This window comes from Pistacia vera, unplaced genomic scaffold, assembly GCF_008641045.1.
Source record: "Pistacia vera cultivar Batoury unplaced genomic scaffold, PisVer_v2 Contig101, whole genome shotgun sequence".
In the NCBI taxonomy this organism is placed as follows: domain Eukaryota; kingdom Viridiplantae; phylum Streptophyta; class Magnoliopsida; order Sapindales; family Anacardiaceae; genus Pistacia; species Pistacia vera.
This window is the reverse complement of record NW_022195039.1, coordinates 297,961-311,465: the sequence shown is the minus strand read 5'-3', so window position 1 is coordinate 311,465 and position 13,505 is coordinate 297,961. Positions and strand designations below refer to the sequence as shown.

At 32.7% G+C, this 13,505-nt stretch overlaps 2 protein-coding genes across 2 annotated transcripts; one reads left to right on the top strand and one right to left on the bottom strand.

Moving 5' to 3' along the window:
* Positions 1-3,632: 3,632 nt before the first annotated feature.
* LOC116108856 (receptor-like protein EIX2) lies at positions 3,633-6,482 on the top strand. The gene has a single exon (XM_031395128.1). It carries the CDS (start codon positions 3,633-3,635, stop codon positions 6,480-6,482), a length of 2,850 nt encoding a protein of 949 aa, XP_031250988.1.
* Positions 6,483-6,625: 143 nt separating this feature from the next.
* LOC116108767 (eukaryotic translation initiation factor-like) lies at positions 6,626-11,588 on the bottom strand. Its single transcript, XM_031395026.1, is given in 7 exon segments — positions 6,626-6,703; positions 7,208-7,269; positions 7,578-7,631; positions 7,803-7,938; positions 10,397-10,501; positions 10,504-11,418; positions 11,526-11,588. Coding segments are annotated over 7 exon segments (1,407 nt in total). The 5' UTR covers positions 11,583-11,588.
* Between the last annotated feature and the right edge of the window lie 1,917 nt (positions 11,589-13,505).

Below are 13,505 nucleotides of genomic sequence, written 5' to 3'. Positions count from 1 at the left end.
TATTCTCTTGTCGTGTAAAATGTGTTTGAGCTTGTTTTCTAAATAAAATAAAATGATCAACAAAAAAGCATATTTATTTATAATATTGTTGTTGAATTGATTAGATGAAACAACCACTAATTGATTCGAAAGTCTACAACCTTCATTATGAGATATGTGTATCACATGAGATAAGACTATAAACCTAAAGTCTTGATTTCTAATAGACTAGCAATATGTATAACTTTTTTAAAAAAAAATATTCAGATAAACTCTTTAAATTTAAATTTTATGAAGTACAAAAGTTAAAATAATCTTTAATTTTAAAATTGTAAACATATAAAAAATCATTAGGGGAAAAAAGATGATTTGAGAAAATAAAAATATGTTTATATGTACGTTTTAGAGAAAATATAGAAATTCCTCTTCCATTATGAACTCAATCCAAACAATTGCACTCACACAGCTCCAACCCAAACACTCAATCCAGGTCTGCTACAACCCCACACAATTGCAGTCCACACAACTCATGGGGTCTCACATAAACTAGGCACGGTCAAACTTAGTTAAGGCTAATTAAGCACGCTTAAGTCTACTGGTTTATAAAAAGGGATAAGCCTCCCATTCAATAAGGCTTTATTAGGTTAAGAGTCAAGCCCACCTCAAATTCTATTATGATATCAAAGCTAGATCTAGTTGAGCTGAGTGTTTGACCAGAGGGTGAGGAGTTAGAACCAACAAATACCTCCATCAACAGGCATGACCCAACATATGGGCTTGACCATGAGAGTAAGTGTTTGAGTCTTACATCGACTATGCACGCTCAAGCCTTGTTGAGGCCGATTAGATACACTTAAACCTACTAGTTTATATAAAATGAGGTAATCTTCTCATTCAATAAAGTGTTTGTGAGTGAGGAGTCAAACACACCTCACATTCTATCAAGAACTTGTTATATGGGTTGTATCCAACAACTTCATATTATTCTATAATTTTATTTTATTTATTTTCACCTACTAACCTGCTTTTTTCTAGAAGAAAAACGACAAAAAAAATTAAAAAGAACCAGAAATGGAACAATATATTAAGATATTATCTCCACTTGTAACTTCTTACATGGGTTGCATCCAACAACTTCCCATGCATCTTTAACAATTAAAATTCAAATATCGAGTGAAACTGTGAAAGTAATGTCTTTAAGGTTAAATTAATTAGGTTAATTACTTTCTCACCACTTTAAGACTTCAACAAATTAAAGTAATTGACTTGAAAATTTGGGTTACTTGCATACGTCTTTTAAGAAAAATATTATTATCTTGTTGTGTAAAATGTGCTTGAGCTTGTTTTCTAAATAAAATAAAATGATCAACAAAAAAGCATATTTATTTATAATATTGTTGTTAAATTGATTAGATAAAATAGCCACTAATTGATTCAAAAGTCTACAACCTTCATTACAAGGTATGCTTGTCATATAAGATAAGACTATGAACCTAAAGTCTTGATTTCTAAGAAACTAGCAATATGTATAACTTTTTAAAAAAATTATTCAAATAAACTATTTAAATTTTAATTTTACGAAGTACAAAAGTTAAAATAATCTTTAATTTTAAAATTTTAAACATATAAATAATCGTTAGGGGAAAAAACATGATTTGAGAAAATAAAAATATGTTTTATATGTATGTTTTATAGAAAATATAGAAATTCCTCGTCCATTATGAACTATAAAGTACCATCTATATTGTATTTTTTAGTTTATTTTATTTTGTGATTAATTAGTAAACCAATTTCATATAAAGACTTTGAATAAGTGAACATTAGTAATAAATTAAAGAGATTATAATGGATATTGTGACAATTGCATAATAATTTCATGGGCCACATTCATCCCTCTTGCAGGACAATATTTTAGGGAAAGTAAACTATTAATTAGGAATCAATTGTCTTTTTATCCCACAATATCAGTATTAATTAAAGGTAAAATTTGATTTAAAAATCAATTATTCTACGTAATAAAGATCTATTTTGTTGTAAACTATTTCAACCTAATATATGTAATGATAATTACTTAATTAGGCAGCCAATGATTACTATCTTTAATAAGTGAAATGGGTTATTTCATATTATATGTGTAATTTTTATTTTTTTATTATTATTTTTTTTGGCACCCACCAAATTGCTTCTTCCAGAATGAGTCAACTAAAAGGATTTAAAAAAAATAAGAAAAGTAATAATATATTAAAATATTTACTCCACTTATAACTTTCTAAATGGGTTGAGCATAAGGTGTAATTTAATTATTCATGTCGGCAGAAATTTTAACAACTACAATTAAATACATAAATATAGAGTCAAGTCATTGCTTTTTGATTATGGGAATAAAAAGTAAAATATTAATGGTTGTCGTCATGATAAACAACACTTAAAAAATTTTTACTGATAAAAATCTTTCTTTTATTATTGTTTAATTGTCATGGCAGTTTATTATTCTTTCTTGACGATAAAAGTCTCAATTTTATAATTGTGTATTATTAGTCTTAATTATGTATTGTTTAGTGGATTGACTAATAAGTCAAGTCTAACAGCTGACCAATATGCAGCAATGTTATGTGACCCTATAACCATTAAAAGTCTGTTTGGGTTAGACTTAGCTACTGGTGGAAAGAATTTATTTAAAATCATAATTACTTTATAAATTTAATTAGATTATATCTCAAAAATGTTTATGGGGTTTTTAAAAAGCTATAAATAAATAAAATATTAATAGATTTATTTGAATTACAATTTGGAGAAATAAGCATGTGAGATGAAAACTTCATAGAATAAATTCAGTCTCTTTTGGAGTTGTCGAGCTTTTGAGAAGATGAGTTTTCCAAAGCAAATGATACCAATTGAAGTCAACACCCACAATTTCCTTCATTATGTAATAATGACTGCTTGGCAAAAACACAGAACACTTCTTGGCCGCCATTCATGTTATGTACTATAACTATTGTTAAAGTTCTCTTGCTTAATAATTGAACAATACTTTTTATTTATTTTGAAAATTGGTGGATTTAAAGAACCATAATTAAATTCATCTTAATGAAAAATTTGTACAAATAACTAAGAGAATAATGGTTTCTAAATTTGACAAAATAAATGTAAATGTTTTCAGATATTTAAACTTTTTATTTCTCCAAGAATAGGAATTTGAATATGAATTAATTAATTAATTAATTTCAAAAAGTATTTGATGATACTTTTTTGACATGGTTGATTGGGATTACTACTGGCACTGGGCAAGAGTATTTTTCCCAATTAAAGTATATTCTTAAAAAGATTTTATTACGTATAGAATCCCAATAAAAAAGGAAAAGTTTATTAATGAGAGATATAGAATCTCATTTTATGTTGAAGTTAATATATAATCTTTTAGAAGTGGGGCCTATATCTGTAAGCACTCTTAGAAATTTTGATCAAAAGTTGTAATCAAGGAAATTTCTTGCAACTTTCATGCACAAAAATTTCCAAATCAATCCTGAACTGAGATATGTTGAGATTATTGAGCATATAATCCTGTATATATAGAATGGTATTGATAACGTTCTTATCACATCCCCTTTCATATATAGTTTCTATTCAGAGTTTCAATGACCATGAAACCGAGCATGAGTATTGTCGTTCTTTTTCTTGAGTTACTAGCCTTAGCAACCATCAACATTTGCTTCTGCAACAGAAACACCCACTTGAATTGCATTGAAAGTGAGAGAGAAGCACTTTTAAGGTTCAAACATGATCTCAAAGATCCATCAAACCGGCTTACCTCTTGGAATGGTGATGGAGATTGTTGTTCATGGGCTGGTGTTGTCTGTGACAAATTGACAGGTCGTGTTCTCCAGCTCCACCTTCAAAATCCGTGGGATCCTTACAATTATACTGACATTGGTTCTTGGTATGATGTTGAGTATGATTCTGTGCATGAAGCTTATGAGAAGTCGATGTTGGGTGGTAAGATTAATCCCTCTTTGCTTGATTTGAAAGATTTGGTTTACTTGAACTTAAGCAACAATGATTTTGAAGGAATTCAGATTCCTAGATTTCTTGGTTCTATGGGAAAGTTAAGATATCTTGATCTTTCTAGAGCTGAATTTTCAGGAATGATTCCTCATCAACTGGGAAATCTCTCTGACTTGAAATATCTTGATCTTAGTTTTTCTAATCATTTGTATGCTGAGAACACTTTTTGGTTATCTGGTCTTTCTTTGCTGGAACACCTTGGTTTGAGTTGGGTGAACCTTAGCACATCCTCTGAGTGGTTGCAAGCCATAAATAATCTCTCTGTTTTAAAAGTGTTGCAATTGTCAGGTTGTCGGCTTTATAACTTTCCTCCACTACCCATTGCAAACTTCTCGTCTCTTTCTGTCCTGCATCTTTCTGATAACAATTTAGGTGACACAATTCCTAGTTGGATGTTTGGTCTTAGTGATTTAGTCTTTCTTTCACTATCTGACAATAATTTTCAAGGTCCTATTCCTGATGGACTTCAAAACTTGACTTCTTTGAGGCACTTTGATTTATATTTCAATAATTTCAACTCTACATTTCCCAATTGGTTGTACAAATTTAGCCACCTTGAGTACCTAGATTTGTCAGAAAATAAAATTGAAGGGAGACTCCCAAGATCATTTGGAACACTTTGCAACTTGAAATCAATCTATCTATTCGGTGTGAAATTAAATCAAAGTGTATCTGAAGTCCTTGATATCTTCTCAGGATGTATATCAGAGGGGCTACAGTTTTTAGATTTGGATGGATCTCAACTTTTTGGTCATTTGACGGATAAACTTGGGAAACTTAAGAATCTAGTCAGTCTTAACTTACACAACAACTCTATTCGTGGTTCTATTCCATTCTCTATGGGAAAACTTTTGTCCTTGGAATATTTAGATCTTTCCTATAACAAATTGGATGGAACTATTTCTGAAATTCATTTTGCAAATCTCACCAAACTGAGTTCTTTTTCTGCATCTCAAAACTCAATAACATTAACATTTAGTCCTGATTGGCTTCCTCCTTTTCAACTTATGTATCTAAGCTTGGATTCTTGTTTTTTAGGGCCTAAATTTCCATCATGGCTTCATTCACAAAAGAATTTAGATAAGTTGGAAATATCAAACTCAAGAATTGTAGATACCATTTCTAATAGGTTTTTAAATTCTTTTCCCCATATTACTTATTTAAACCTGTCCCACAACCAAATCCATGGAGAACTTCCAAATTTAGTTAATGTTGCTACTCTTGAATCACTTTTCTTGAATTCAAATAATCTGTCAGGTCCTTTGCCCCTTATATCCTCCAAGTTGATGAACCTAGATCTTTCCAATAACAGTTTTTCAGGATCCATTTCCCAATTTTTATGCCATGGTAAAAATGAGTCAAAGAACATGGAACTTCTCTACCTCAAAGATAATGTTTTATCTGGAGAATTACCAAATTGTTGGATGAATTACGGTAAATTGCATTACCTAAACTTAGGTAATAATAATTTTACTAGTCACCTTCCAACTTCTATGGGAAATTTAACTTCCCTTATTAGTCTTCATCTCCACAAAAACAACCTCTCTGGAATAATACCGGATTCACTTAAAAGTATCAATAACTTAGCAATACTTGACTTGAGTGAAAATCAGTTTTTTGCAAAAATTCCAACATGGATAGGAGAAAGTTTGTCAAGCATGATAATTCTCAACCTTCGTTCAAATAAATTTCATGGTGTTCTACCAGTGGAACTTTGTCGTTTATCTTCTCTACAAATCTTGGACCTTGCTGAAAACAATCTCTCGGGAACCATACCAAGGTGTGTCAATAATTTTAGTGCCATGATAACAATGGAGGATTCTTTTAGCACAAACATACCAGAATACATGAATGGGACAGATGGTCAGCTTTTGGAGGAGGCCAGCCTTGTGATGAAAGGGGAAATTGCTGAATATCGCAGTATTCTTAATTTGGTAAGAATTTTAGACTTTTCCAAAAATAATTTCTCTGGAGAGATTCCTCTTGAAGTGACAAATCTTAAAGTCTTGCAATCACTGAATTTGTCCCATAATTTTCTTACTGGAAGAATTCCTAGAACCATTGGGGCCATGATATCCTTAGAATCCCTTGATTGCTCTGGAAACCTACTGTCAGGTGAAATCCCATCAAGTACTGCAAACTTGACGTTTTTGAGTCACTTAAACTTATCCAACAACAATCTCACAGGCAGGATTCCTTTGAGCACTCAACTACAAAGTTTTGATGCATCTTGTTTTGATGGCAATGAACTTTGTGGAGATCCACTTCCTAAGAATTGCACTCCAATGCCAAACCATGAAGAAAGAGAAGATGATGGAGATGAACATGAAGTGAACTGGTTTTATGTAAGCATGCCAATTGGATTTGTGGTGGGTTTCTGGGGTGTAATTGGTCCTGTGGTTGTCAACAGAAAATGGAGGTACAAGTATGTCATTTCTTAGATCTATAGGGAACAAACTTACTTCTTTGTAAGAAAATGTTTCTAGATCCTTGATGTTTTGAGCTACGTCAGTTGGTTGAATAATGAGTACTGTACAAGATATTATACTAATACAATTTAAAGGCTTCTCATGCGAGCACCTCACTAAAATGAAGTCCACAGCTTGTGAGACCAATTTGCAAAATTACCCTCTTTTGCCTGCAAAAATTGTAAGGCGCCAACCTAGTAAATACAATGCAGCAGTGATGATGTAGAAGTAGAGCACAAAGGAAAATTCAGTAGGCACTCTAACCAGAAGAAACAGTGTCGCAAAGCTCCACAATAAATCAACAGAGGCCCTAAGCTGCTCACCTGATCTTCATTGCTCAACTCTGTATTTTAACAAAATTTAACATTAAACAGAAGTATACTAAAAACCATTCTTGTAATATAACTCAAGAATTCAGACATATAATGTCAAAGAATTCACCACAGCAATCAGGAAAGAAAATAACTTAGTTACTCAGAATTTCCTAAATCCCTAATTTTCACATTAAATAAGCAAACAAAAAGTCAAAAAAATGTTTCAAAATTGAATGTAGAATTATAAAAATAACTATCAAACTTGTATGTGTAATAGATTTACATTCAATTATCGTTCCAAAGTCAAACCAAAATTAGCAAAAAAAAAAAACTCTACACTAAGTAAATGAAATCAAGGTAGAACTACACTTTTCCATAATATACCTGTAAAACGTCACCATTGAGTGGAATCGCCTGTTCTGTCCTCCTCATTTCCTTCAGTCGCGCTGCAAATTAACAAACATATTAACAAAACAGCAACGGCAGTTGATGATATAATATTGCAACAATAAGAAAATAAATAAAAATGACTTGTCTAGGAGTTGCGGCAAAGAAAGTCGTGAATCGACGATGAAAGGCATCTCCGTCAATCTAGGCTAGATTTCCCCAAATTATAAAAGAAATAGCACTTGCAAGAAGCCGATTGCGCAAACAATCGCAATGCGAAGAACCTAGATCCAAAATCAAACAATTAAATAAAAAATTCAATGAATTATTAAAACAAAAAAAAAAAAAAAAAAATTCAGAACCTAACCTTCAGCTTCTCTTAGACTCTCTAACCTGATGAGCTCTTGCTTCCACTCTTTGCCTGAAATTTAAACAAAACATTAGGTCTGTTAGTTACGGAGACAACTGAATTCGTAAAAGTTGATGGAGATTTAGAGAGACTCTGCTTCAAGCGAAAGGTTGAATTATCACCGTCACATGACACCCACAGCTTTCAATTTACTCACACAAAGTTTTATTCCTCCTAACAAACCTGGGAACTTCACCCTCAACTTCACCTTCTCCCTCATTTCTTCTTCTTCATCTTTCTTCAGACCTTGCAGTCCTGAAGCAGAAGCTTCTTCTTTGAAAGGTTCAGAAGAGTTTTCAGCCTTCGGCAGCAGCTTGTTCTGCAACAAGAGGGCGTGAAAAACCCCAGTTCGTTTGAGCCGCAGAAGCAGCTGAGAGTTAAGGTGATGAAAGGCGGAGAGGAGGCGGTGGTCGTGGCTTCGCTGCCGGCGGCGTTGGAGTTCGGCTCGACGGGGGAAAACTTCGGCAGCTGTTCCAAGTAGTCGGATTTTTAATTTTTATTCTCTCCTTGTTGCTTGCTGTTTCTTATCTTTGTTCCTTTGTTTGTATTTTTTGATTAATTATTATTTATTTCACGGCTTAATCAAATGTTAATTATCTTGATTTAATTGCAATTATTATAAGGTAGCTGAAATTATTAGTTTTATAATTGAGATTCTGTCTAAAAATTAATCGATTCAGAAAATAGTCAAAAGTATTATCATCATCCAAAGACGTTATTACACTGATACATATACTATCATGTTAACTTCACGTTTGATACTATTTATAACTTATCATATTTTGTTTGTATAAACCTTTACGGCACTTGGCGTGAAATGCAGAGTCCACTATAACTAATACTATTTTTCCGGATTAAATGCTTATCAAATATCAATAAAACCAATTTACTAGATTAATTAAAATAATAAATAAACTTATAATTTTTTATACAATTTATCAGTTATATTGACAAAAAGAAATCTGCAAGCTGACCAATCGTAAATTACCATATTAAAGTTATATAAAAATGTAGTGTAATGTTTAATTAAATTAAATTGCAAGAATTTTTTTTTTTTTTTTCTTTCTAAGCAAAATCTGATGTGATAGTTAAAATCTTTCTCAAATTATGAACCAGGTTAATAGATAAATATGTAATACGACCTTCAACCTCATAATTTAGAGCCCATTCCCTTTACAACTTCACAATCAAATATGTTAATCACATGGCCACATGCAAGTGGGTATATACAATTTTCTCTGTTTTTCTTTTTTTTTTTTTCTTTTTTTTTTCTTTTTTTGGCATAAATATCAAATTTTCTGAATGATGAATGCATAAATAATGTAATTTTCTAGAACTTTTTTTTTTTTTTGATAGATTAACTAAATAAAAAATTACTCATATTCACATCATCTTTCAATATTTCTTCAATCCTTCAATTATAAGAAAATAAATAATTTATATACTAATTAAATCATATATAATTAAGTTGAATTATGAACAAGAGAATATAAATTGATCAATTAATTAATACTAAAAGAGTTCACATGTTGAACTGCTTATGAACCTATTATTTATTAGACCATATTATTACAAGCTAAATACAAATCATATTCGTCGTATCAACAAGTCAAGTCATTAATAGACTTAATACCAATTGAACGATCAACAAGTCAAGCATAATATGACTTGATACCAATTGAACGGACGCATATACAATCGTTCACTAGATATATAAAACATTATTCTTTTAAAATGAGAAAATTTAGAGGTGGACAAGACCCGGCCCAGGCAGTCCGATTGGGCCTCAAGGATCAGAACTAATTTGGGACCGATCTTGAAGGACCAAGCCCAAATCTTGAAAGACTGGTCCTAGGCCTATGAATTTTCTAGAGCCAGACTAGTCTACGCTTGGAAATTTAAAACAATATATATTTGTAAAGAAGGTGAAAGAACAATCACTTGCCACAAAATTCATTCATCCTGTCAATATATATTATATATATTCCACTTCAGGTCATTCCCACTCAAAAGTTATCATTTTAGTATTTTTTGCCACCCATTTTCATGTTCATGGACCTTTTCCTCCTTTTTTTTGAGGGATCCTGGTCTAAAAGTAGTATCATTTGGCACAAACCAGTCAACTAATATAGTTATGTGATTCCTTGAGTTAACATTGTTAGTTATATGATTCGAATAGAACCAGTTATTTAAGTATGTTATGACTCTTGAAAATCATCAAATCGATACTGAAACATAATATTAACTATGAGAATCATTGATACAACACTGAGAATCATCAAAAGAGAACTATCTTTTCCAAACCAACAGTTTTCAAGAACCAGCAAAAGGCAAAATAAACTCAAAATCAGGAGATTCCACATAGAAGAAAGTTCAAGACACGGGAAAAAGGAGCAGAAAGAATATTGGTATCCTCTTAAGTAGGGAAAGGCAAATACTGGGGATTTTATGAAGTGAACAGTTTTAACAAAAAACTAGTTTACCCAGTCAAGAAAGTAAAAAATGATTCAAAAACTAACAAATACAAAACAACTGGATCCTCGAAAGGGCCACTCTTCTCAAGCGATTAGGCACAATATTAGGCATACTCGGAACAAAATCCATGGCATTTATAGTTTGATCTTTCCTCAATAAAACATATAGCTCTGACCTCGAAAAATATCAAAACTCAAATAAATTACCTATTTTGCTTTTGGCAGCTCCACCTTACAAAAATACACCGCTTGCCTTTAAGGTTATGAAGCCCTAAAAGCTAGCACAGAGGTCTTTGTGGATACTGAAACTAAGTACTCATTCATAGAAATATAGACTGCTAGAACACAACTCCGGCAGGAATCGATATCTGATGCTTGGGAATCCCAATATTTTGCCCAGATGGACTCAAACTAACTGTATTCATGGTTGCATCAAAAAGAGTTTTCTGGAACTTGTCATCTTCCATCTTTGTAAGGATCTCCTTTACGAATTTAAAATCCAAGCCCCCCACCAAAATGAGCTTCCCAACAATCTCGCCAAAATTATTAGGTGCTTTGGGCAAATCAATAGCAATATCATCCATCAACCTGCCATAGTTCAAGCATCCAGTCTCTATGTCTCTAGGTGTAATTACTTTCTTAGCAAGCAAGTGTTCCAAGAGCTTCGCTAGTGGATCAACACGAGGTGGACTTTTCTCAAGTGCTAGGGAGATGGATTCTTTGACAAACTCAGGGTGGTATCCAGGAGCCTTCAATTCCTCCACACATGTTAGTGCTTCACCCAAATCTAGGATACTGAAATATTCTTCAAGAAGTGAAACTGTTTTTTTACCAAGTTCATCCATGTTCAACCTTACAGCTGGTGCCTGTGGTTTCTCCACAAATGGAGGCACATAGGGTGCAGGAGCAGGTTTAGAAGATGCAGGAGATTGGAATGAAGGTTCTGAGCCAGAATTGAAGTTGGCAGGGCGACCATGAGGGGTACCACTCCCCTGCAGCAGGGCACTTTTGCCACTCATTAAGCCGCCAGTACCCTGAGGTAATAGTCTCGTGTTAAGTGATGCTGAATGGACACGTCCCATTGGCTGAATTCCAGCTCCATCACCCCTAGGCGTACTTCGCCTCATACCAGGAATCTTTCTAGTTCCTGGTATACCATGCATCATACCACCTGAGCCAGGACGTGTGATGGGCATTCCACTTGGACCAGTAATCACTTGAGCCCCAGAGATACGATTATTTCTAATACTTGTAGTGGCACCTGGACGTAACCCCAGAGACTTTTCTGCCTCGGAATGAATTTCAGTGATTTTTTTTCCTTTAACCTGCAACATCAACAGCAGAAACAGATAAATAGATATAAAACCATAGTCAACAGTTATACAAGTATCATATAGGCCCAAAAATTTTGGGAAAATAAATATCATCCTACCTTTTCTCTCCTGGGAACCCAATTGTTTGTACGCAGATCTAGAACATCATGAACCATGAACCTCAGTCGAAAATGATTCAAAAAACTAATCAAATACAAAACCTGGATCCCTCGAAAGGGCCACTCTTCTCAAGCGATTAGGCACCATTAGGCCATACTCGAGACAAAATCCATGGCATTATAGTTTGATTTCTTTCCTCAATAAAACATATAGCTCGACCTCGGAAAAATATACAAAACTCAAATAAATTACCTATTTTGCTTTTGGCAGCTCCACCTTATCAAATAATACAGTCGCTTGCCTTTAAGGTTATGAGCCCTAAACGTAGCACAGGAGGTCTTTGTGGATACTGAAACTGAAGTACTCATTCATAGAAATATTAGACTGCTAGAACAAACTCCGGCAGGACTCGATATCGATGCTTGGGAATCAAAATATTTGCCCAGATGGCACTCACCGCAGAAGCAGCTGAGAGTTAAGGTGATGAAAGGCGGAAGAGGCGGCGGTGGTCGTGGCTTCGCTGCCGGCGGCGTTGGAGTTCGGGCTCGACGGGGGAAAACTTCGGCAGCTGTTCCAAGTAGTCGGATTTTTCAATTTTTATTCTCTCCTTGTTGCTTGCTGTTTCTTATCTTTTGTTCCTTTGTTTTGTATTTTTTGATTAATTATTTATTTATTTCACGGCTTAATCAAATGTTAATTATCTTGATTTAATTGCAATTATTTATAAGGTAGCTGAAATTAATTAGTTTTATAATTGAGATTCTTCGTCTCAAAAATTAATCGATTTAACCCAACATAGCCAAATGTATATATCACCTATCTAAAAGACGTTCTTCACATGTTTGATACTATTTATAACTTATCATATTTTGTTTGTACAAACCTTTACGAGGCACTTGGCGTGGAAATGCAGAGTACACATTATAACTAATACTACTTTTTCCGGATTAAATGCTTATCAAATATCAATAAAACCAATTTACTAGATTAATTAAATAATAATAAAATTTCACTTATAATTTTTTTATACAATTTTGAGATCATAACTCATAGTAAATCAGTTTATATTTAAACAAACAAGACATATTACAAGTTGACCAATAATAAATTACTACATTAGAGTTGTATGAAAAAATTGTAAGTATAATATATTACTTAAATTAAATTGCAAGAAAAATATATTTTTTCTTTCTTTCTAAGCAAAATCTGATGTGATATGTTATAAATCTTTCTCAAATTATGAACCATTGGATTAATAGATAAAATATTGTAATACGACCCTTCAACCCTCATAATTTGGAGCCCATTCCCTTTTACAACTTCACAATCAAATATGTTTAATGCACATGGCCACATGCAGTGTTGGTCATATACAATTTTCTTCTGTTTTTTTTTTTCTTTTTTTTGGCATAAATATCAAATTTTCTGAATGATGAATGCATAAATAATGTAATTTTCTAGAACATTTTTTTTTTTGATAGATTAACTAAATAAAAAATTTACTCATTATTCACCGTCATCTTTCAATATTTCTTCAATCCCTTCAATTATAAGAAAATAAATATTTTATATACTAATTAAATCATATATAATTAAGTTGAATTATGAACAAGATCGATATATTAAATTGTATCAATTAAATTACTAAAAGAGTTCACATGTTGAACCTATTATTCATTTAGACCATATTATTACAAGCTAAATACAAATCATATTCGGTCGTATCAACAAGTCAAGTCATTAATATGGCTTGATACCAATTGAACGGACACATATACAATCGTTCACATAGATATATAAAACATTATTTCTTTTAAAATGAGAAAATTTAGAGGTGGACAAGACCCGGCCAAGTCAGTCCCAGGGCTGAACCCTCAAGGATCGGACCTAATTTGGGACTGATACTTGAAGGACCAAACCCAAATCTTAAAGACTGGTCCTAGGCCCATGAATTTTCCTGGAGCCCAGACAAGTCCTAT